The 25,100-nt window shown below is 36.2% G+C and overlaps 1 protein-coding gene across 1 annotated transcript in view; it reads left to right on the top strand.

Annotated features, from left to right (window-relative positions):
• The first annotated feature begins 1,368 nt into the window (after nucleotides 1-1,368).
• The window catches only part of LOC105060384 (anaphase-promoting complex subunit 5), a 43,660-nt gene continuing 19,928 nt past the window's right edge, over nucleotides 1,369-25,100 (top strand). The window contains exons 1-7 of the mRNA XM_073251520.1: nucleotides 1,369-1,674; nucleotides 3,284-3,443; nucleotides 3,554-3,675; nucleotides 12,163-12,409; nucleotides 16,658-16,829; nucleotides 16,909-16,987; nucleotides 17,132-17,217. Coding sequence (XP_073107621.1) covers nucleotides 1,483-1,674; nucleotides 3,284-3,443; nucleotides 3,554-3,675; nucleotides 12,163-12,409; nucleotides 16,658-16,829; nucleotides 16,909-16,987; nucleotides 17,132-17,217 — 1,058 coding nt within the window. The 5' untranslated portion in view covers nucleotides 1,369-1,482. The remainder of the gene's footprint in view (nucleotides 1,675-3,283; nucleotides 3,444-3,553; nucleotides 3,676-12,162; nucleotides 12,410-16,657; nucleotides 16,830-16,908; nucleotides 16,988-17,131; nucleotides 17,218-25,100) is intronic.

The raw sequence follows: 25,100 nt of genomic DNA, 5'->3' as shown, positions 1-25,100 counted from the left end.
GGGGTATCATCTGAGCAAATCTTTGAGTTAACCAAAGAAGAGACCAGAGAGATTTGGTATCGGATGAGATGATTCAAACGATTTATCTACCTACAGATAATTTGATCGGCTCTACTTTTGTCACGATTTTTGTACATTTAGATGCTATTATCATACTATCAAAAGTATTAGCTATTAAAGATAAGAGTATTTCTATTCAAGGCCAAAGGATTCTCTGTGACAAAAAAATTGCTTGTGAATAGGCCCTAGGTTATTCAAATTTAGTTGGGACCAATTGGTTATTTAGCTTTTATCTGTTTTAAACAATTATTCCCTTCAGTTTGGGAAATAGATAAGCTCAATAGAATATAGTTAATAGGAATATCCCGATAAAATATAGATATGATTTAGGTACCAGACAATTATAAATTTGATGGCACATAGAAGACGAGGATGTGAATGTAAAGAGGAAAAAAGGGAGAAAGTAAATATTGTAAATAGAGATTTGTAACAAATGATTTTTTTTTTGGGACACTTTTTCTATCATCCAACGATCAAAAGCTATCATGTATTATTGTATATAATATTTTTTTGATGCAATATTATATATAATATTTTGCTAGTTAGAATTCTCCATATATTTTAAAATATAAAGCTAAATACTACATTGATTCTTTTAAAAGTTTCGGCCCAAGCTAGTGAGTTTCATTAGTCGGTTGTCACTACAAGATCATTGACAACAAAAAAATCTGTGGTTCTTTTTTCGCAATGTCTATATTCTACAAATTAAATTTTTTTGGGAGCCACCACCCCACTCTTAAGGTTAATTTTGATAGCAATGTGCATGGTCAAAACATTCATAGTCTGGCTTCATTATTCACAGTGTTGGTTTTTATTGCAGTCGAGGTTCAAATTTTGATACTACAGTGTCTATGGTAAATTGTGTGCCATATGGGAAGGTTTGTCATTTTTGTCTACAACTCGTAGCTTCACAAATTTGGGTGATGGATGATTTTATGACGGTTGTTCAATGATTTTCTAACCCATAATTTGAAGATAAAAAGAGGCATCCATTATTACAATATAGGAGGATGTTGGGTTTTGTGTTTACCGTTGAAGTTTCGTATGTATAGTGAGAAGCTAATAGTATTGTTGATTGGATGATCTCCTGTGTGGTAGAAAATTTTAGATTAATATAATTTATTTTTTTAATATTTTATTTTTTGATTTTTGAAGGTGTATCTACTCATGTTTCGTCTGCTGCAGTACATCTGTTTTATCTTCTTCTTCTTCATTTTTTTTTTCCTGAATGAAAATTTAATCTCACTTTTTAACGAATTACTTTTGGGTCTGGTCCTGGGTTTGGGTACCAGCATTGTTCAAATAAGCAAGAAAAAGGAAATAAAACCCTCCCCTGCGAAAACCCTCGCCGCTCACTTCTTTTCACGATTCAAAACCCTCCATCTCCCTCCCAATCTGACCGAGATAGAGAGGGGGGGAGAGATGAGCCGTTTGATGGGCGGGGGGAGCATGAAGGAGGGGGGAGCGGGAGTGTTCGACCTGACACCCCACAAGATCGCGGTGTGCCACCTCATCCAGCTATTCGCCCCGCCCGCCCAGCAGGCCGTGCCCTTCCCCTTCCACTCCGTCGCCCACCACAACCACCTCGGCCTCTTCCTCTTCTCCCTCATCCGGGTTCGCGCCCTTTCCATCCTTCCCTTTTCTTTCCTTTCTTTTTCATTGTTACATTTTCTTGCTGCGATTGAATCTTGCTTCTTCTTTCCGGTTACAGTCATTGTGTAGAGCTCTCATCTTGTTTATTTCGTGATTGAATTCGCTTCTTCTTTCCACGAGCGTCAAGAAATTATTTATAAATAGGAAAATTAGGGAGAGAGGGATGAATCGAGCGTTTTCATCTGGAGTTTGTTTTCGATGTTGGGATTGCATCAGTTCTTGGCTTTTCATCAAGAAGTGGAATCTCTCTGCCACTGATGTTTTGGTGCACCATCAACAGTTTGTTTAATTATAGGGGGAAAAGTTATGATACTGTGAACTTTGACTCCTTTGGGGCTTCTTAAGATAGGAGTTCTAGGCCTACTCAAAACCTTCATTATCTTCACCTTTCATCATATGTTCTGTCCTTTTCGCATTGTTTTATTTTGAGGTTCATAGCTTGTGGTTGAAGTATTTCTTTCTTTATATGTGTACACAAGACCCTTGCTTTTGCGAGGTTTCATCTCCTAGCCTTGAGGAATTTTTGCCTTGGAATGCTTGGCATTTGCAACAATTTCCACAACACAATACATGTATACAAGGAAAAAAGGGAAAAAAGGAACGTTGAAATCCTTCTGATGACTATAACTTTAGTTGGTATTTGGTTGGGGGGAATTGGGGTTTGGAATAGGAATGAGAATGGGTGAATCCCATTCCTATTCCGATCACGGGGCGGAATGGGAATGGGCCAATCCTCTAAAACCCAGGGGTGTTTGGTTCGCATCCGGATTCAGAATTGAAATGGGAATCGGAATGGATTAAAATCGGAATTAGAATGGCCAAATCTCCCGTTTGGTTCATGACCGGAATCGGAATCGGCATGAAAATTTGAATCCTTAGGGGAGAGGGGGGATTGTGTTTTAGATAGATTGGGCCATTCCTGTTCCACTCCGAAATCGGAATGGGACTCCTCCCAAACAAATGGTTGGAATGGAAGTCATTCATTCCTATTTTGATTCGAGACCCTAACTCCCCCCAACCAAACAACCCCCCCAATCCCCACTCTCCCCTAAGGATTCAAATCTTCATTCTGATTCCAATTCGAATCACAAAAAAAATGTTTCAAGGGATATGGCCATTGTGATTCCGATTCCAATCCATCTGATTCTAATTCCAATGTCGATTCCAGTTGCAAACCAAACACCCCCTCTCAAATTTAAAAGTTGGGTTTTCAAAAGAAATGCTAGGGTTTTTATGACTTATTCCTCTGATTTCATTCTCATCAATTTAAGCAACATTTCTGAAGTAAACCAATTTAAGATGTGTAGACTAGTTACATATCATATCTGTATCCACTATTTCTAGAGCACAGCAATTATGTTGGTTCTGCTACACTTCTATGTATTTGTTAATGTATTATTATATCTAACTTTCCTTCTTTCCATCGCATAGTATTATTCCATGTATTTACTTAATTTTCCACTACATATATGAGTCTGCCATTCTTGCTTTGCCATCCACATGTTTTGTCACCAATCTTTTAACCTTCTCTTGTCAAATAAGCTGTGTTCTGATTCTCTCTCTTTTGTAGTCCTGTGATGATTTTGTAGAACCTCCTTTGGAAGAACTCATAAATCAGCTAAAGGCAGTTGGCGGTTTAGCCAGTGATTGGCTAAGTGAACATTTGATGAACAGCCTCTCAGCACTATCTTCTCCAGATGATTTGTTCAACTTTTTTGACAAGCTGCGAGGTAAAACATAAATAAATCTGCATGTACACATGGCTTATGCATGTACGCAGTCATATCAAATTTCTTTATTAGTTTGACAACTGGATAACTAATTATCAGATATTGATCAGGTGTCCTTGCAGCCCCTGAAGGTGCAAATTTGGAAGATGATCAAATCTTGCTGGATCCCAATAGTCAACTCGGAGTATATTTGCGTTGTTGTATATTGGCTTTCAATCTATTGTCTTTTGAGGTTTTACTATCTCTCTTGAACTACTTATTTTAACTATCTTGTCTTGATATACTTGCTTATTGATGCTTCAATTAATATTTTTAAATATGGTGCTAAACTTTTGCTGGATAATGCAGTTTGTTAATGCTAGTACATGTCAAGCATTGCACCTATTTATGTTATCTTGTCTCTAATAATTTTGACTGATTTGCTTGTCTTTGGATGGATGATGTCCTGGACTCAGTTTGTTCCTCCAAATTTCTGTTCTTTTCTTGGTGTCAGACTTGGCAAATTAGATCTAGACAATTATTGGAATGCTGTATTGATTCTTACTGGTTCTTCTGGTAGAGGTCTATAGGAATTTCTGAACTCATGAGACTGGGCAATTTTGTCTATTTCTTTCCAACATTTCTCTTTTCCCTCTACTGCACTCACTGTGCTTTACTGGCTCGAAGTTCAAATGACATTAAGAGTCTATGTGCAATCAATAATGATCATATTATCAACACATTATAGACATCACATGTTAAGTGCTTCTTGAAGAGAGTATGATCTCAAAGTTAACATCAAGGACAAATGGACAATATATGCCATATTGTCATAAATTCTTAAAGCAAGGATGAGGAGCATGATTGATTTTTTTTAGCCTGCACATTAGAGGCAACAATTCTCAAGAGTTCTATCATTGACCATGATCAACATATGGTATAAGAATTTTGATGCCACTAATAAAGTGCATCATGAAGAAAGCATAATCTTGAAGTAAAACATTGAGATATGTCATAATTTTTATGCAAGCGTGAGGATCATGAGGATGATTCTTGAGCATATAGCTTGTAATTATAGGCAATATTATTGGATAGAAAGAAGACAAGAATGACTTTTTTACATGGATATCTCCTTTTGATGGCTGTCCGTCGAGAAAGGCATCCTTTATGTTCGTTCAATAAAGGCTGACCCTTATGCAACCACAACTATGATTAGACCAATTATGAGATCCTCTTTAAAGTGGCAAAGGTCTTGGAGGAGTTGATGACAAAATCCTAGGTGAAGCCACTAAGCAATTAGAACCACCCTTCAAGTAGGTACAGCCAATTTTTGTAATTATTTAAGCTGAACCTGACCCGATTGGGGGTTTTAAGTTGGTTGTTCTAGCACAAATTGACTCCTGTTGATCTACTCTTAATTATGTCGAGTTTGGTAATCCATTAGGTTGTGATATTTCCGATACCATATTCTGGAATGGACTACTGTTTTGGGTGGTTAGAAATGCTCTTTTTACATATAATTAGCATTATTTGTTTTTTGTAGATTTTTTATTGAAGGTGTACTCCCTTTCTATCTCTCTCTAAACATTATTTAGAGAAATTAGAGAAGGGAAATATGTCTATACAAAAGGGATATTGTATTTATCAGTTCTCTAAGTTCTGCGCAAAAGAAAAAGTAATGATGCTTAGTCACTCAAAAAATAAATGTTTTAGTCTTTTGTTAATGTGGTATTTGGAAGCGTATTCATGATTCTTATAAAGCGTGAATAATAAAAAGGAGATTTAGGAGTTCAAGTACAAATAAAGAAAATGACTGGAACAAGATTCGTCCACATCATTTTAAGTACATGTAGCGGTAACATGTCAGTAGTGTTAATATAGGTTCGTTCAGCATATTGATAGTTGGTACATGAAGAAAACAAAAATTTGGAGAGAATTTCTTTGTGTATTTCTGAATAATAATGCTCTTTACATAGCTCTTATTTATATACATCCACTAGTCCTATAATAGGAAGCTAAATAATTACAAAAGGAAACAGAAATAATTAGGGGAATCAGCTATATACAAAAACTGAAATTAATTCCTAATAATTTGGGATTCCTACAATCATGGAATTCCAACAGATACCATAATTTGGGATTCCCATAATCATGGGATTCCAACGCTCCCCCTCAAGTTGGTCCATGGATATTACCCATGCCCAACTTGCAAACTAAAGTGTGGAATACTTTACTGCTTTGTCCGTTAGTAAATACATCAGTCAACTGCTCCTTCGAAGTCACATGAGAAACAGTTAATGAGCCATCCACTATCTTCTCCTTTATGAAGTGTCGATCAATCTCTATGTATTTGGTTCGATCATGCTGAACTGGATTGTGGACAATACTAATAGCAGCCTTGTTGTCATAGAACAAGGACAAACTATTTGATTCTGACAACTTCAACTCTTCCATCAATTTTCGCAACCACAATAGTTCACAGATACCCTGAGCCATAGCTCTATATTCTGCTTTTGCACTTGATCTTGCTGTCACATTCTGTTTCTTGCTTCTTCAGGTAACCAGGTTATCTCCAACAAATGTACAATAACCAGATGTTGACCTTCTGTTATGAAGAGATCCGGCCCAATCTACATCAGTAAAAGCTTTTATCTGTAGGTGGCCATGCTTGAGAAAAGTATCCCTTTTGCTGATGCAGATTTCAGATATCTCAAAATGCGAAACATAGCTTCTAAGTGGGATTCACGAGGATCATGCATATATTGGCTCACTAAACTAACAGCATAAGCTATATTTGGTCTAGTGTGTGAGAGATAAATCAATCTCTCAACTAACCTCTGATATCTTCCCAAGTCAATCGAGTCCCCAACTCTTGCTTGCAATCTGTGATTAGCCTCAATAGGAGAATTTGCAGGTTTACATCCCAACATGCCAGTTTCTTTTAGGAGATCCAGAATATATTTTCTTTGAGAAATAAAGATCTCTTTATCTGACCTGGCAACCTCTATTCCAAGAAAATACCGCAGCTTATGCAAATCTTTAATTTTAAATTCTTGGGCTAAGAGCCTTTTTAGATGGGCAATCTCCTTATCATCTCCAGTCACAGCTATATCATCAACGTAAACAATAAGCAATGTGATCTTACCTCTACAGTGTTTCATAAACTTGGTATGATCAGCATTACTTTGATGGTAGCCAAAAGAAATCATAGCTTTGCTGAATCTATCAAACCATGCTCTTGGTGACTGCTTCAGATCATATAATGCCTTCTTCAATCTCCAAACCTTCCCTTTGGTTTTCTCATCATCAAATCTTGGAGGAATCTCCATGTACACTTCTTTCTCTAAATCTCCATGCAAAAAAGCATTTTTGACATCAAATTGCCGTAAGTCCCACTCAAGATTTGTTGCACAGGATAATAGGATTCTGATAGTATTCATCTTTGCAACAGGGGCAAAGTCTCCTGATAATCCACTCCATAGGTCTGTGTGAAGCTTTTTGCCACTAACCTGGCCTTGTATCTTTCAATTGAACCATCTGCCCTATGTTTTACTGTAAACACCCACTTGCATTCCACTGGTCTCTTCTCCAATGGAAGAGTAATAAGGTCCCATGTCTCATTTTTTGCCAAAGCCCTGATCTCTTCAACCATAGCTGCCTTCTATTTTGGATCAAGGTACGCTTCTTCCAACCTTGTGGGATAGAAACAGAAGAAACAGATGAGACAAAAGCTCTATAGGAAGGAGACAAAGAATCATGGAAAACAAAATTGAAAATGGGATGTTTAGTACAAGTTCTGATTCCTTTTCTGATAGCAATGGGAACATCAAGATCATCAGTAGAAGAATTAGGATTTGAATCAGAATTAGACTCATCAAGGATCAAAGGGAACTCACCACATAAATCTTCAGAATGTTTAGGAACTGAATTCAAGGATGTCGGTTGATCAGATGTATCATGCTCAATGGCTGTATCTGTCTTGTTCCAACATGTGTAAGTTCTCAAATCCAATCTATCCAATCTCCCTAGGGGTTGAGGTGGTTGGTCTTTGTTATCCTCATTAAGGTCTGTCCCAAGCCTAAGAATCTACCCCCGAAGAGGGTAACATGAGGACACCTCTTCATTCTTATGCTCCCCCTGAAGAGGTGACTGAGTGGAGAAATAAGGCTCAGATTCCCTAAATGTGACATCTATGCTAACAAAATATTTTCTTGAAGGCGGGTGGTAACATTTATATCCCTTTTGAGTACCAGAGTAACCCACAAACACAGATTTAAGAGCTTTAGGTTCTAACTTTCCAATATATGTCTTATGAACAAAACAAACACAACTAAAGATCTTTGGGAGAACAGTATAAGAATTACTATCCTGTAAAACCTTTAAAGGACTCTTAAAGTTTAGCATTCTAAGAGGCATTCTATTGATAAGATATGCTGTAGAAAGAACAGCATCCCCCTAGTAACGTATAGGAAAGTTCATGGTAAACATAAGGGATCGAGCCACCTCAAGTCAATGTCTATTCTTTCTCTCTGTCACTCTATTTTGTGCACTATTATTTACATAGGTAGTCTGATGTACAATTCCATTTGAATCTAAATAGATAGGAAAGACTTTATTTATATATTTAGTACCATTATCAGTTCTTAGAATCTTAACTTGAGCATCAAATTGTGTACAAATCATCTTGTGAAACTGTTGAAAACAAGAAAATACTTTATTTTTTGCTTTCATCAAGTAAACCCAAGTCAATCTAGTGCAACAATCTATAAAAGTGACAAACCATCGATAATCAGACAAAGAACCTGTTTGGGTAGGCCCCCATACATCAGAATGAATAGTCATAAAAGGAACCAAACTCTTATTATTTAGTGGAGGATAAGAATGTCTTGTGTGTTTAACAAATTCACAAGCATCACAAAATAGCAATTCTGGTTTGCATTGTCTAAACAAAATAGGATATAACCTTTTTAAAGAAGAAAAAGAAGGTTGTCCAATTGCCTATGCCACTGGATGATCTCTTGTTCAGCACTCATAGAATGTCCTAACAAAGCTTGGTTGGGATCAGGATTTGAGAGACCACGATTGTCATCCAGAAGATATAGGCCGTCTTGCAATCTACCACTGCCAATCGTTCTCTTTGTTTTCAACTCTTGAAATATGCAATGAGTAGGAAAAAATTCAATTTTGCAATTAAGGGCTTTAATAATAGAACTAACAGATAAAAGATTAATAGGAATGCTAGGAATATGAAAAACTGAAGCTAGATTTATGATGGTAGTACATTTAACGGAACCTATTCTAGAAATAGTGGCTAAGGATCCGTCCGCTACGTGGACTTTTCTTTTTCTGAACATGGAGAATATGTTGAAAATTTATTTGGAGAGCCTGTCATGTGTTTGTTTGCTCCAGAATCTATAACCCAAAAAGATTTTTCAAGATTTGCAAGAAAGCATTATCTGATTTGACAAAATTAGAAGAGGCAGCAGTAGTAGATTGAGATTCAAGCTGAGACAACAAACGCCTTAGGGACTAAACTTCTTCATTGGAAAAAATCCCAGTATTATTTGTTTCCTCAGAGAAATCCGCTGTTTCAGACACATTCACTTGTGGTCTTGATGAATCCATCCACTTACCATCACACCCTTTGGTTGGGTGACCATGTAGTTTTCAGTAATATTTTTTAGTATGTCGAGACTTGTCATAGTAGTCACAGTGTAACTGATCCTTGTCTGGAGGACCTTGATGAGAACATATGATTGCTCTTGTGAAGAGGCAGCTACTAGCCCTGCCTTGTCAATAGATGATGAATGGATCATGACACTCCGACTCTCCTCCTGTTGGACATATGAGTATGTTTGCCTCAAGAAAGGCATAGGATCCTTTCCAAGTACTTAGACCCGTATCTGATCATACTTTATATTCAAGCCAGCAAGAAAATCATATATGCGTTCCTTTTCAATCAATTTTTGAAACTTAATAGTATCAGCAGCACATGTGGCTTGAAAGTCCTGATAGTAATCCAGTTTCTGCTATAAACCACTTAATTCAGCAAAATACCATGCAATAGTCATCTCACCTTATTTTATTCCATGAACTTTATTACGGAGCTCGTAAATCTGTCCATCATTGTCCATTTGAGAGTAGGTTTGAGAAACTGCATTCCAAATAGTGGTTGCATTGTTCAACAATAAATACCCTCGAGCAATCTGAGGTTGCATAGAATTGATGAGCCAAGACATCACAAGTGAGTTTTCTGATTCTCACTGTGTATAATTAGAGCTGCTAATTTCTGGTTTTGGACTATTTTCAGTAATATACCCTTGTAGTCTCCTAGCATGAATGAACAAAAGACTGGATCTGGACCATGCCAGGTAATTAGTTCCATCGAGCTTAACGGGATTGATTTGTAAAGATGGGTTATCACTCACAAAGCTCATTTTTGTTTCAGTCACAGCCCTCTTTCTCTCAGTCATGTTTCAGCAAATAGGAGAAAAAGCATTGAAGAAACAAAACACTCAGCATCAATAAAAAGAAAAGCAAACCAGGTCAAGAACCAAGGCTGGGCAGAGGCATGACACACGAGGAAGGATGCAGGAAAAAGGAATGGCCGAAAAAAGCTGTCGGAAAAGAGGTCCATGCGTTGGCACGTGGAAAGGAGGCTGTGGCTTGTGATGGCGCATGGAGCCACGCGCTTCACCGGACGGCGATGATTTTCTGGTGGCGGGCTGATCGGCTTCTGGGCTTTCTCCTTGTAATAGGTCGCTAGAAGCTTGACCCAAAAACCCTAATATGGCTCGATACCATGAAGAAAACAGAAATTTGGAGAGAATTTTTTTGTATATTTCTGAATAATAATGCTCTTTACATAGCTCTTATTTAGATACATCTACTAGTCCTAGAATAGGAAGCTAAATAATTACAAAAGGAAACAGAAATAATTAGGAGAATCAGCTATATATAGAAACTGAAATTAATTCCTAATAATTTGGGATTTCTATAATCATAGGATTCCAACAGATACCATAATTTGAGATTCCTATAATCATGGGATTCCAACAGTACACCCCCTTCCCCCACTCCCCTCATAGATTATGGGTTTGGTGCTGGCATTGTGTGGTATGCCCGATATGGTGAACCTTGTACTAAAATACTACTTGATTGCTACAACTATGTAGGTTACATACCAATGAAATAAAACACAGAATGGAGTATGAAGTATATATTATTTATTGTGTATGTGGTGGAATTGTCTTCGTGTCTCTTCAAGTGTAGGTTAAGGCTTTCGCTCCTCTTGCTAATATTATACCATAGAACTAGTTGGTGATGCTCCTCTTATTTCCCTCAAAATACCGGTTCAATCCCCTCCATGTGGTCTTCACAAGTATATTAGTGAAATTCAAATAATAGATTATTTATGAGAGAAGATTTCTCAGAATTCAGGCAGAAAGAAAAAACAGTTAGACTACCAATGGTCGTCGATATACTTTTAGTCATCAGTTGATGAGATACAATGAGAAAGGAGTGGGAGGGTTACATGGTCCATTAATATATTTGGGATAGAGGAGATGGATTATTATGCACTGTTGCCGAGAAATGAGGAAGAATGTGAGTAAATGAGGATAAAAGAAAATAAAAAAATGCAAGTTTTTGTGATGGTTGCATTGAGAAAACTTAAAGAAGCACTAACGAAAGTAGCCTCTTAAGTGAGAAGTAAGTTTTGTGGTACACTAATAGTTGTAGCAGGGTATGGTGGCATTAGTGGCAAAAAGGGTGGTGAGAATGATATGCTTGAAGTAGCAACATGAAAAACTGATGGTGATGGTAACAAAGATAGTGGTTATAATGGCTGGTTGGTGGTAAAGATGGCAGTGGTGGGTAAATTAGCCTTTATATTTGTGGCATATATGCATCAGCTAAAAATTATTCTCTAATGCCTTTATTGGGCAAAAGTGAACTTTATTTAATCATTTACTGTTTTCTTACCAAATTTATTGTTATACTGGAGTGTATATGATTATTCATGTGTATCCAAGACTGATTCATGATGCTTTAAATTTTCAATGTATTTCTTTTCCCCATCACCTAAGATTTATAAGCTTTGATTGTATTGAAGCTTTTGTATTGGATTTGATTGTTTGGATTGCATAATGACTGAATGGAGTTCACTTTCTTGTGTAAGCCAATTCTGATTGGAGAATTTGCTTTTTTCAAGCCTAGACATTGTTGGAATTGGTTGATTTGTCATAAAGGGCAATGTTAATTGAGAAACAAATAATAGCTGTTCACTGCTAGTGCATTGGTGAGGCAGTGTCTTTGTCTGTGAATTTTAATGATGCATTCCCTTTGTTGATTGAGAAACGTACCACAACCATTCAGGATGTGCTTAATTGTAGAGTGTCATATGACACTAGTTATTTGTCCTATAATCAAGAAATGAATGGCTATGTCAATCAGTAAATATAAGCCAAGGAGAGAATTTTGATTCGCAAGTTCAATATTTTCTGTTCAGCTAATATTTCATTTAATCTGATTCATGTTTACTTGTTTATTTTCCACTTGATATAATTTTTAACTTTTTTAATCTCTCTTTAAATTTTATTTATTCCCTATAAGATTTGTAGTTAAACTTATGGAATATTACCTTCTTCTATGTCTTTTGAAAGATTCAGTGTTTGACGGCATAATCTTATATACACAAAATGTCAAAGACCTTACTTTTTCTTCTTGGGAAAACATGTAGGGTGTCTGCCATCTTTTGACTACTATAGGGTCATATTGTAATGCAAGTGATGCTGCATATGAGTTACCTGAAGATGATGATTTCAATAATGGATCAGAATTGCATGAATTTCTGGAGGATGCAGAACTAGACCTTGGAACTATTGAATTTCAGAAGTACGGGCATAATTTTGAAGCTGAGACACACTCTGGAGAATGCTCTTTGCTACATCTTCATGCTCCTAGGTCTCTTTACAGTCTTGTTGAAGGTATAGTATGTTTAATCTCAGTTGGGAATGTAAGCCTTTAGAACTATTCAATGGGATAATGCTGGCAGAAACATGAGAACTATTATTATTACTTTATAAGCCAAAAGGCCCTGAATGAGCATATCTGACTCCTGATGTGCTTTCGAATTGCTGTTTCTGCATGATCTTTGTGTGCTGCTCATGCATTCTAGCCATCAGTCTTTGAGCAGGTGTGTTTATTGCTGTTGCTGAAGTGCATGTAGGGATATGTATACCTAAGCTGTCAGTAGCAGCAAGTTTTCAAAATTCAAATACTGCCAGAATGGGAGGATATGAATGGTACCGCACCATTCTACAGTTCTGTTTCAGAAGACTTTCAACACTGGTGTGCCGTGTGTTGGTACGGGACACACTCTTTTCCATGTGTCTGAACCTCCTACTATCCCAATCTGGCAAAAATGGTACTAGGACAGGTACATGTATTTGAAACCTTGAGTTGCAGAATTATCAGTATACCCTTCATCATTTTCAACAGCTGAGGCAAATTTATCTCTCTTTTTAAAAGAATGGAAGGAACAGAATAGGACAAGTAGACAAATGGATGTCATTCTCTTTGCACTCAGGTCTATTATTAAGAAATTTAAAACTTTTATGGTTTTGATGTAGGAGATAACTACCCTATAATTGTTCTGAGTATTTGTGGAGGACCGTTGAGGGGAACTTAAAAATTAAAGTCAATAAAGTTTTTTGTAGGGTTTGCCAGACTTTTATGTTTAGACCTCTATTTCAAATAAAAGCAAAACTAGAAAGGTAATCATCTTGAAGAGAATAGGTAGTAGATGATTATTATTTAACCTAGGTTTTTCAGGATTTTAGGGCTTAATTTGTGGTTAAGGGTTTGTCAGTTGAACAGTTGAAATCAAGAATTTTCTGTGAAAAATTTGAGCGATATGTGATGTGAAATATCTATGGGAAATAAAAGTATGTTTTTGATTAAGAACAACTAGACGAAAGTCAGGTTGCAACTAGGTAAAAGGAATGTAGAAAAAGCGTAAAGGGAAGTGGAAGGAAATGTTGGACTCTCTCTTGGACCGAGGAATTATACCTAGGGTTCAAAGTGTCACGCCTCTATTGCGAAATCACCTACAAAAGAAAAAGCCAAAGGCTGTATTCTGTTCTTCATTAATCAATTATCTGAATCTAGCTACTAAATAGGATCATAAAACCACTATTGATAACAAACAGAAACACTAATATTTTTTTTGGTTCCAAATCTAACCGTCATGGAGTGTGGTTATTGTTTAGGGTTACTGTAGCATGAACAGTGTTATAAGAACAGGACCACTATAGTAATCATGCCAAAGAGGTGGTCAAATAAGTTATAAGATCTTTTAATCTTGATATTTGGTCCAAAGCGACCAACTAAAAGCTAAAATAACCAGAAATAAAAGAAAATACACTAAATTGACTGCTAATATAATGTCAATTTTGGAAATCCCTAAATCTTGCAGCCCTTTGAATGTATCATGACACTACCTTGGGTTTCCATCAAGTATCTTATAGGATTTATGCAAGATGCATTGGGCTATTGTGCTCTGAATGCGATATCTTGATGATTCACAAGAGGTCAAGTTTATGTAAGTACTAGTTTGTTAGAATGCTTAGGTTATGCAATATGTTCTAAAGAATATGTTTCAATTGTTCAAACATCTGAATAATTTACAGTTCCCCTCCATCCAATGATAGAGGAAGAGTTGTTATGTTGGCAATTTTCCCCATGTCGAAACACATCTTGGATACAGCTGAAATGGCATCTTGGATACATCTGAAATCCTTTTGTGGCAGACCGACAGTTGTCTGTATTGTCAAACTTTCATGGCAAAGGATGGTAAGAGAGAGATGGAGAGAGAAACTTGGAAGCTGTTAGCTGGGAAATCATATGTGCACAATCTCTTTGCTGAGCTAGATGCCTTGACATGCATCCAAATCTAACTCTTGCATCTATGTCCATGCACTTCAATATGCAAATACCATTGGTTGAATATAATATTATCCCAAGATAGTTATATATAATATTTCATGGTGCTGAAATCCCATGCAATTGTGATATTGTGTTGGAAATTGCATCCAATAGTTATTAAATATGTTTACATAATTTCAAGTACTATAACATGCTTTGCAATATGAACTTTGAACTTCACTAGATTTTCTTAAATATTGTGAATGATATAATTTGGTTTCTTTGCAAATATGATTGTTATGCTCAATGAGACACTGCCCCTGGTCTTCCACATACTCAAGTAATATTAGCACAGTGCAAAACCTGTCCTTTATACACCCCATGTACAATATCCATGTACATTTGTCTGTGCAATTGTGAATGTGTTCGCATACACATATACATATAATATTTATGTATGATATGTATGCAAATACATGCTTTCGAATGTACGTATGTCGCTAAATATGGATATTGTTTGCAATCGATGTTCTGTTTAACACTTCTAGGAATGTGTGGTATTTATCATATTTCAATTTGTTTTGGTTACACACACTTGTGTACAACATGCACATGCTGTTCATAGAAAGTGTACACTCACACATGAATTTGTACATAAATTAGATACAAGGCTGTTAGTTTAAACAATTTATATATTTATACAGTATTTGTGTGTGCGTGTGTTTGCATCTAAAATCTCTTGGAGTTGCTTCATGTACAGCTAGCAAAGTTTCAGTAAGCAGTTGGCCCCTTCAAAGCCTTTTGGTTTATTTTAGTCCAGTTGTTCTCATATCCCCCATATTATTGTTTTAACTGACACATAGATGTATGAGGAATATGTTTTAAGGAGGCTATCCTTGTTTATGAAGAGGTCTTATATTTGTAAAGAGTGCATTTTGTTATATTTTCTGAGAGGGTAGCACTCGAGTTATAAAGCCTGGGTATGGATATGGGATGGATATGACAATATATGGAGACACTGATGTAACACATCTTGAAAGGGGTTACGATATGGAGAAGATACAACAAGTTAATAATATGTATGTTTACATATTTGCAAAATAAAAATATAAAGTACAGTGGGTGATCAAAATATGTACATTTACAAATTTGCGTACTCCTTACCTTATACAATAGCATGAACATCTTGAAGCCCCATTTAATTATCATTCAGATCAGTAGATCATAACCTATACTGCATACCCTTTTTTGAACACAACAAACTCTGAAGTAAAGCATTCATCATTAAAGGGTGAACCGTCAACATGCCCTTCTCCTTATCTGCAGTGGTATTGAGGAAGTATCTCGGGCATATACAAGAAGTATCTGATTTTTTATTTGATTTCTGAAATTTGGAATACCCATAATAAGTATCTGATGTGTATCTTAGGAGTATCTGATAGATATCAGCATCCATGCATTTATTAGTCTGCAATTTGAAGTATCTGTGCTTCCCAGAATTGAGATGGAAGAAATTCGTTGTGCTTGCTACCTATATGGCATTTCCTTTTTGGTTGAGTGACTGTTTTATCAGCTATTTTATTTGGTATCACTCATATGTTGCAGCTCGTTCATTTATCCTAATTCCATTTTTTACTGTTTTGTTATGTGTTTGTGATGCAAAGAGGTAATAACTTTTGTGTAATATGTTGTTTGGAAGCTGCGGTATGGCTTTAAAAACTGCTATTTTAAACTTTCCCATTTCATGCCCAATGAGAGTCTTAAAACTTAGAAATACTTTTAATGCTTCATCTTCATTCCAGGCTTTTTACTGCTTAAGGGGCAAAATTGTTTTATATGAGATATAGATGCTAGAAATTGAAATATACAGTTTTTTAATTGATGTTCTGTTTTCAGTTCCTATGCGCTACCATCTTCTGAAACTAAGGTGAGAGTTGATTCCATTTGATTGACAGACTTTTTCTGTATAGCCAATGATAAGGTTGATGTTCTAGCTGATCCATTCCTCAAAAAAAGATGTTGTAGCTGATCCATTTGGATCTGTTCTATGTAACATTCTTTTGTCTTGATTTTTTTTTTTTTTAATGGACAAATTTGCAATCATCACAAAGATTTGATTTTTGGATATTTGAAAATTTTTTGTCCTGCCATAGCATTTTGATGATTGATATATGGGCACTTGTTTACATTTTTGTGATTTATTTTTTTATTTTTTTGAATCTTATACATACTGTCCAGACAAGGTGTGTTGTAGTGTCTTAAACAAAAATATTGTCATAGTAAAGTTGTGTCTCGACGTAAATGCCCAGATGTCCAGGTTTCAGTTGATCCCAAGTTCAAGCACGACAATGCTGGTGCTCGAAGTAGAGAAGTTGTTTCATCACTGAACAATAATTTCAGAAGTGATGATAATCTAGGAATCCTACGCTCAAGGTGGCAAATAGAAGGATATCTAAATATGCAAGCTGATTTCATTGAGAAGTAAGTGATTTAATTTTTCTCTGCTTGGTTGTTGAGGTTACATCCAAGGCCATATGATGACATCTATTCTTTTTATCAGGGATGCAAGCACATTTTCCTTTAATTCATTTACTACTTATCTAAAGCAGCTCCAAAAGCTAGCTCCGGAGCTCCATCGTGTAAGTTGTAAAGCTTGCATATAGGAGGATTCCTTTTCATTAAAATCTTTGTGAACTGATGCTACTTCATAACGATAAAAATAGAAACAGTATGTTTGTCATTTCGTTTTGTACTTGGTTCTTTTAATCTGGGTTGCTCTTCAGGTCCAACACTTGCAATATTTGAATGCTCTATACCATGATGATTATATTGCTGCCTTGGACAATCTTCACTGCTATTTTGATTACAGGTGACTACTAATTTTTATTTTGCATCGCTTTTTGGATCTTTGCATGCTGCCTCGAGTACTTGTTTGGTTGTATTTCAGATTGTTCTAGTTACTGCTGTTCCTGAATCTTTGAGGCTGTTCTAGCTGCAATAGTGTATTGTTAATACAGCGGACTGTTTTAACCCCAAAAAAAAGGAAAAAAAAAAAACTGTGGACTGTTATTTGCACATGGTTGCATGCTTTTTTTAACACAAGTCCCTCTTCGAAGGGAATAAATATGGTTACTATGCTTCAATGACAAGAAACAATAATTGACTAGGTTTGGTCTATGCTTTTTAAAAGAAAAAGAACTTGATCTGTTACCTGATAATTGGGCTTACAGACTTCTCAATCAATCCCTGTTCTTGCTGGTCAAATTAAATGAATATGCTAGTGATTTTCACAAGAAAAGGTTCATCAAATTATATGAATATGCTGTTGTAATTTATTTACTCCATGCATATGATAGTTGTGAGCTAAATGATGACTCTGTATGTCTTAAATCTGAAAACCGCAATATAATAATTGTGACATGTCTTTTATCTTCTTTGTTTCATTATAAGTTATCTTGAATCTACATCACAATATTCCTCTGAAGGTGCAAAAGATGATAGTAAGGCAAAAATATGCACACTTGGTGAATCTTACTACAAGGGTGGCTTTAAAGAGGTGAAATTGTATGTTTGTATACTAATGGAGATAAGGGAGATGAAATAATGTTTTACATAATTATGTCAAACTATTTGCAGAAAAGAATATAAGTAGTGCTTAACAAAATTGTGGACTCATGGAGAATACTTAGATAAGTTGTTGAAAAGCTGATATAAGTGATACGTACCCAAAAATAATTGCAATTGATGTAGAAGATGCTTTAGTGATTAGATTGATAATGACATGGTTTTAAGCAATGTTTGAGAAACCAATATTTTAAGTCTTACTAGTCAGGTACCTAGTTGATACGGTATTGTACCATACCGACACATGATACACAAGCTGGTGATGATTAGGTGCTGGTGATAGCAAATGAGCAAGCTAGAGAAAGGAAGAGGTAGAGGAAGTAGGGGAGGAAGGACCTATCGAGAAAAGGAGGTAGATCGGAGGCTAGAGGTCGTTGATTTGGGGGGTGGAGGTCATCAATCGAGGCCAGTGCCTAGTGGTCATTGATCGGGTTTGCAAATATTGGCAAGGTCCCTCATGGCATTGTCGCTTGAAGACGAGGAGGGATTTGGAGGAGGTGAGGTGAAGGGATCAAGGATGAAGGGAGAGATAGCAAGAGAGGGCGATGAAGTGAAGAGAAAAGAGAGATCGATGATACACTAGGGTGGTTGGGGTTTTATAAACGGTCCTAGGTCGGCCTAGGAGATCGGATCGGAATCTTTGGAGATTGTGCGGAGCTGATCGGTTTAGCTTGGTGTGGATTCGTTCTAATTGATTATAGCCTTGTTTCATTTTGGATGGATGAACCATCCTGGTTCTTGACCAGTTTGGTTTGGTACTCCCTAAACGGCTTGGTTCTAAATGGTTTGGTAGATCTAAGTTTTTTAGCATCATTGTACTTGGTTGGCATGTATGGTGCTTGACACTAGGTTAGAACTAGGTATCAAGCTGGACACTTGATATTGAGCATGCCAGCTTGTATTGATTATACCAGTTTAGCAAGGGGAATTATGTTGCAGTATTAAGTCAAAAGACAATAGGAATTAAATGACAATTATGATGGTTAGGAGCTTAGCTAATGAAAGTTATATGCATAGCAAATTTAGCAACATTGAAACTATGATGTGCAACAAAATGACTTCAATTGTGATAATGTGGGCTGATATGTATGTGTGGAAAAAAGAGATGACAGTAATCGATATTGGTAATTGAGAGTGCAAGGGATGTGATTATGCAACCATCATGATTTTAGATACTTTAGATTCTAAGATTCATTTATGTTGTGGTACATTTGAAGAGTCAATCATACCTAAGTAGAGGTTGGAGCTATGAAGTGCATTGGATTATGAAAGCATCTCCAATTGACTCTAATCTCTAGTCTATATTTGCCACAGAAGAAAAAGACTGTAGTTTAGTTGTTAAGGAGAGTTTATAGTCCATTTGGACTAAGAGTTTCAGTGAAGGGAGTAGCATAAGAGGGACCTCTTTTTCTTAAAGAAAGTTGAATATACATACATACATACATACATATACATACGCACATATAGGTATGTAGGGCAAGGTCTACCAAATGGGTACTAGGTGTTGGTCGGCCATCGGTACCTTTTGGTATTGGTTTGGTACGATATCAACACTCGATACACCTTGGCATACTGGTCAACTGATGGTATGTCATTTTGTGTATTATTTTTGGTTTTTTCAAATTTTTTTCTTTTTTCAATATTTTTGGATTTGAACTTACAAATTTTATTGGGATTGTTGCCAATTTGTGGTTTAACCTTGTTTTGATGAAATGGAATTGGAACAGTGCATTTATAAGTAACTCGTAGATGTCGGGATCATAATAATATTCCGAAGGATCTTGACACCAACTCTCCAATTCGTCCATATGGAGAATAGGCCTTCATGATCCTTTCGTAATCTACTGGATAGCTACTTTGGGAGGAGTCATTCGTTTGACTCTAAGATTGGGCTAGTAATCCAAAGTAAGGTTTTAAATCTCATGAGATAGAGCTATCCTGGTTTTTCCATGGAGTGGGATGCGTTGCCGTCCTTTTCCATCCCAATATTTGGGACAGAGGATGTCCCAAGATGTCTTGATCGGGATGCTGGAACATTAGCAGAGGACGGTCTTGACACATAGGATGGTACCCTATCTCGGTGTCCTGTAGGATATCCTGTTAGGATTTGAATCCTTGATCCAAAGATGCTGATAGCAAAATTTGATCGGAAAGTTCACTAAAGTTCGAAGGATAATAACCACTCGAGTACGACACCTCAGATGATCCATGTGCATGTGGGTGATAGGCCGCTAGTGTGGTATAGGGTCTGATGTGTGACTCGAAATTAGATATGTCCATTGAACCTACTCCACATACAATGTTGTTTGCCATAGCAGCATCACCTCCTAAACGATCATGAGGAGCCCATCTCTTGTGTGCAATTGTATCCTTGCAGGCTCTACCAGGTCGTGTGCTAGTCCCTATCTTATATGGCATTAGTAAAGTGGGACTCACCGGTGAATCAAAGACTACTCTGGAGTTGTGAGTCATAAACTATGGTGTCCTGTGCCCCACTACTTCCTTGGCCACTAAGTGCATCATGGGATGCATCTGATGAACTATCATCGCTGGTATCGCATGATGATCTAGCCAATTAGTCATCAAATGGATTGCTAATCTTTGAATTAGAGTGAATGGATTCCTTCTCCAGTCTCTTCAAAGAAGATGCAACTATCTTTCCTTTGCCTTTTTGCTGACCCGAACAGTTGCCTTCTTTCTTTGACTCTTTTGGGAGGATCAATTGAGCCTTCCACCCCAACTAGACTGGGTACCTTGGTGGCTTGTCTTCCACATCTTTCAATCAAATCGTCGGGGCAATTTCTTTGACATGAAGTGGTGCGACGACCGGCTTCTCCTCGGCTCCTGTGGTTGATTGGTTGGAAGTAAGCATCAAATATGGTGTTCTGCCCATTGCTCTACATTCACTATAGCCTCTTTGGCTATGAAACTAGCTAGTTGAGGGGGTGATCCTAACTCATTCAGCTGTAGCTTTTATTGCTTATCCTTAAACCACCCAATTATCGGATCTTCTTCATCATGCATGAAGTCATTGTGAACTAGATTGTTGTACTTCAGCTTGCTTTTTGTTCAATTCATCTCAGTTGTAGATGCAAATTGTAGTGGATATATGCAAGATCATTCAACCGCTTTTGCATGAGAAGGTTCCTTTGTTTGCATGGATGAGAGCAAAAATAGACCAATTGGCTCACAACCATTGGGCTAGTTGTCTATGAGAGAATCTGGATCGCCGCCATCTTAGATTCCTGTATTATGGCCCATTATCAGTGACCACTAGCATGACATGACACTCTCCTATCTGATTAATCATCTCATCCATTGATCTAATGATGTACTGAGGTCATGCACTTGATCAGAAGCATTAATTGATGTATGGAAGAAAGTTTTTATTCATAATAGGTCAGAAAGTTGATGTTCCATTTGCTGGGATCTATCCAACCATCACATATCATAGTCAACATATACATCTCCCCTTACTCTTATGGTGGGCTATCCAATTTTGCAACTCCTTTTGCTGTTCAGAAGAACACCATAGATATCCTTTAGCCTTGATGGGTCAATACGTGGCTTGGCGCTCTGGAGGGAGGCGATGGTAGATCGATATTAAGTGTCATCTTCTGCATTAGACTGGATATGGCTAAAGTGGAACCATAATGTATTGGCTCTCCACATATCTTTGTTCTTGACTAGCATGGTGTCTATTTTTGCTGCTTTGAATCTCTGCTCGGGAAGGTATGTATATGTAGATCATGAATAGTTGCTCCTAGCAGAATCTCCTTGGACTTCTTCCCTTTTTTTGCTACCAAAGACTACAAGCATGGATGCTTGTTGGCAGACATCTCCCTAACCAAGGAGATCCTTCTAAACTCTGGATCTTTCTTTGCAGCCCTGGAACCATATCTTGAGTCGGGTCGAGAAGGCCTGGATGGACATTGAACAGTGTGCCTGGCAATCTCGTCCCATTGCCACGGGTCATTCTGGTTTGTCTAGATGGCAGTCTGAATCTACGCCTCAATGTTGGGCAGGGACTTCTTAGTGCTTACAAGATCCTTGGAGTGATATGTTAGCAGTTGTGCTGCCCAATGTTCCGCCTTTGTCCTTTTCTCAATGGTCTTTTGCTTCACTATCTTGAAATCGGGGAAGTGCTTTTTCATAAGTTGTTGGACCTCCCATGAACATTTCTAACATTAGGACATGTCGGGGTAACCAACTACTAGATGTTGCTTCAATCTGGTTATCCCTCCTTGAAATATGTGTTGCATCATTTGCACCTCTAAATTCTAATGGTGCTGATTTAGAGCATTTGCCCATGCTTCCAACCAATATTACGTTTTGGATCTTTCTTCTCCTTGTGTGGATATATTTTTGCAAATTCATTGAGCCCATTCCAAATTAGCTTTGAAAAATAATTATACGTTGTCTGCATGTAATATAATTTTTTTATAATTTCAACATTCAATTAAATATTTTTAATTAGTAAATTAATATTAAATTAGAAAATATCTAGAAAATATATTTAATTCAGAATACCCTAAGAGGGATGCTACATATATTTTTGTCTCACAATACGTTATTTAGTTAATTTTTTTAAAAATAGTAATTTTTCATTTTAATGACAAACATCAAGTTTCTACTTCAAAAAATACTTATAAATTATCAGTTCATAATACTAAATTTCCATAATTTTTAATATTTATTATTTTATTTTTATTTAAAAATAATTTTTAAATATAAAATATTCAAAAATTAATGTGACTGCATATCGGTTTAGCATCCTACTAAGGATACTACATCTGTTTTTCTTAGCCTATGGGTGTACACAAAACACCATTTATTTTTCAAATTTATTCAAATTTGGATTTGCCATAATATGCATGATCATGCTCAAACTTAAATAAATTGACACCAAATTTTGATAACAACTGGTATGCATACCCCTAATCATGCTAATAGTTCTACACAATTTTTTTTATTTTTAATTTGAAAATATATTTTTTATTTTAAAAATTACAGAATTTATGAAAAATTATTATTTTGGTGGTATTGTGTAGATCATCCATGGATCTACAATATATCATGATATCATGCCAAAATTGAAAACCTTTGGCATGACCTCCCCCTATTTTCCCATTTTGTAGCCTATATTCGGTCTCTAAATAGACAAAAAAAACATGGAATGAGGGAGAAGGCATATCACCTGATTTGAGCTTGGATTTGGTTTGAAATCAGTGAAATCTAGTGTTTTTGGATTGTTCAAGATTTCAAAAAATGAGAGAGAGCGAGAGGGGCTACGAAGGTACAGGATGCTTTCTCAGTGCCTCCCTCTCTATTATTGAAGAGGGAGGGGGTTGTGGAGCCTGACCTGACTTAGAACTGGTGCGAATTGGGCGATTTGCATTAGCATTGCTTGGAACTGCTTTGTTTGGAGCGGTTCACATCATTTTTCTAATTGAAAGGCGGAATCATTGTGGTTCATCCTTGGTATTGTTTGGTATGCCACAAACTGGGCGGCTTGGGATGATATGGGAAACTTTGACACAGGATATGCATGTATATGGTTGAATGCTTGTGGTGGCTATGTATGTGCATGTTTGTTGCGTTATATAATCCTCCCAAGAGGAGAGGGTAGCAATGGCAACAGGTAGGGTACTGACAAAATTTGCCATAGCCATATCCAGATCCATTTCAAATCTTACTACTTGATTCTATCCCAAACCTGATTACAAAATTATCCAAAAATCCCAAATGTATCTTATTAAAAAATGGTAAACCCATCGGGTACCCGAAACTACCGAATTAATCTTTATTTGGGTCAGGTTATTTGGGTACTAGAACTTGCCCGATCAATCCGACTAATCGATTGTTAGGCTTTCTAAAGGTACGGAGTTCAAATCCTCTCACCCTCCTATTATGTATATAATCGGGTTTGGGTAGCTTTTTTGATGGTTAAATCCCAAACCCGTCACAAACTCGAATGGGTTTTAATTTTAAATCCCAAACCCTTCCCAAATCCTATAGGACTTGTTTGGTTCACGGGAAGTGGAGGGGAGACGAGGCAATTCCTAGGAAGTGGAGAGGGGGTCTTTTGTTCGGTTGGAGTTTTAGAAGGAGATAATGAAAAAAATCTTTTTTTATTGAAAGATACTTCATGCATTTCATGAAAAGTGGAAACCCATGAGGGAGGTGGATTTTGAAATTTTGCATGAGATGGAAATTGATGGTGCTTTTTCTTTCCAAAAATATCCTTTTAAGATCTATGACTAAGATTTTGCAAAATATCAATGGATGGTTAGAATGAAATACTGAATAATGATATATGCCAATATCTCCATTAATATTATCATAATATTTATATGAATATAATATAATATTTATATTAATATTAATATTATAATATTTATTATATTTTAATATCTATAATAATATAATATTTTTATTAATGTTAATATATTAATATTATATTTATATTAATAAATTTGTTATATTAAAATATTAATATTATATTAATATTTATTAGTGTTATATTAATATAATAAATTATTATGATCTAATATGATTTATATTTATATTAATATAAATATAATATTATTTTTTATATAAAGTTTAGGAGCAAAAAGTTATGGTCTTATATCTATTAAGGATATAACAGGTTTTTATATAGTTTTTCTAGAAAAATGGATGCTCAATCAAACATAAGTCACTCTATAAGAAGTCATTTTTTCATGATCAATCAAATATGTTAAAATCCTATTTTCCGGAAATAACTTCTCAAGAAGTAACTTCCCAGGAAGTTACTTCCTGTGAAGAAAAGTTCTTTTTGCAAACTAAACGAGTCCATAAGGTATTGCTAAGTAGATCTTATTAGGATTTAGGATGGGTTAGGTATCTGAAAAATCCCGCCCAATTGCCATCCATAAGAGAGGGTCTGTACTCCTCTCAATCCTAAAATCAATAATAGGGTATCCAAATAAAAAATCCTCATTGTTGATCATATGATCTGTGTGAGTAAAACTGCCTAGAAATAGAAAATCACTTGTTTTGATGCTCTCTAACCAATGCATCATGTAGATAAAAATTGTGCTAAGGTGCTAAAATATGTGATAAAGCATTAAACTTGAGAATCTACCT

Source organism: Elaeis guineensis, chromosome 2 (assembly GCF_000442705.2).
Source record: "Elaeis guineensis isolate ETL-2024a chromosome 2, EG11, whole genome shotgun sequence".
Classification (NCBI taxonomy): domain Eukaryota; kingdom Viridiplantae; phylum Streptophyta; class Magnoliopsida; order Arecales; family Arecaceae; genus Elaeis; species Elaeis guineensis.
The sequence above is the reverse complement of the archived record's forward strand: the minus strand, read 5'-3'. Positions and strand labels throughout refer to the sequence as shown.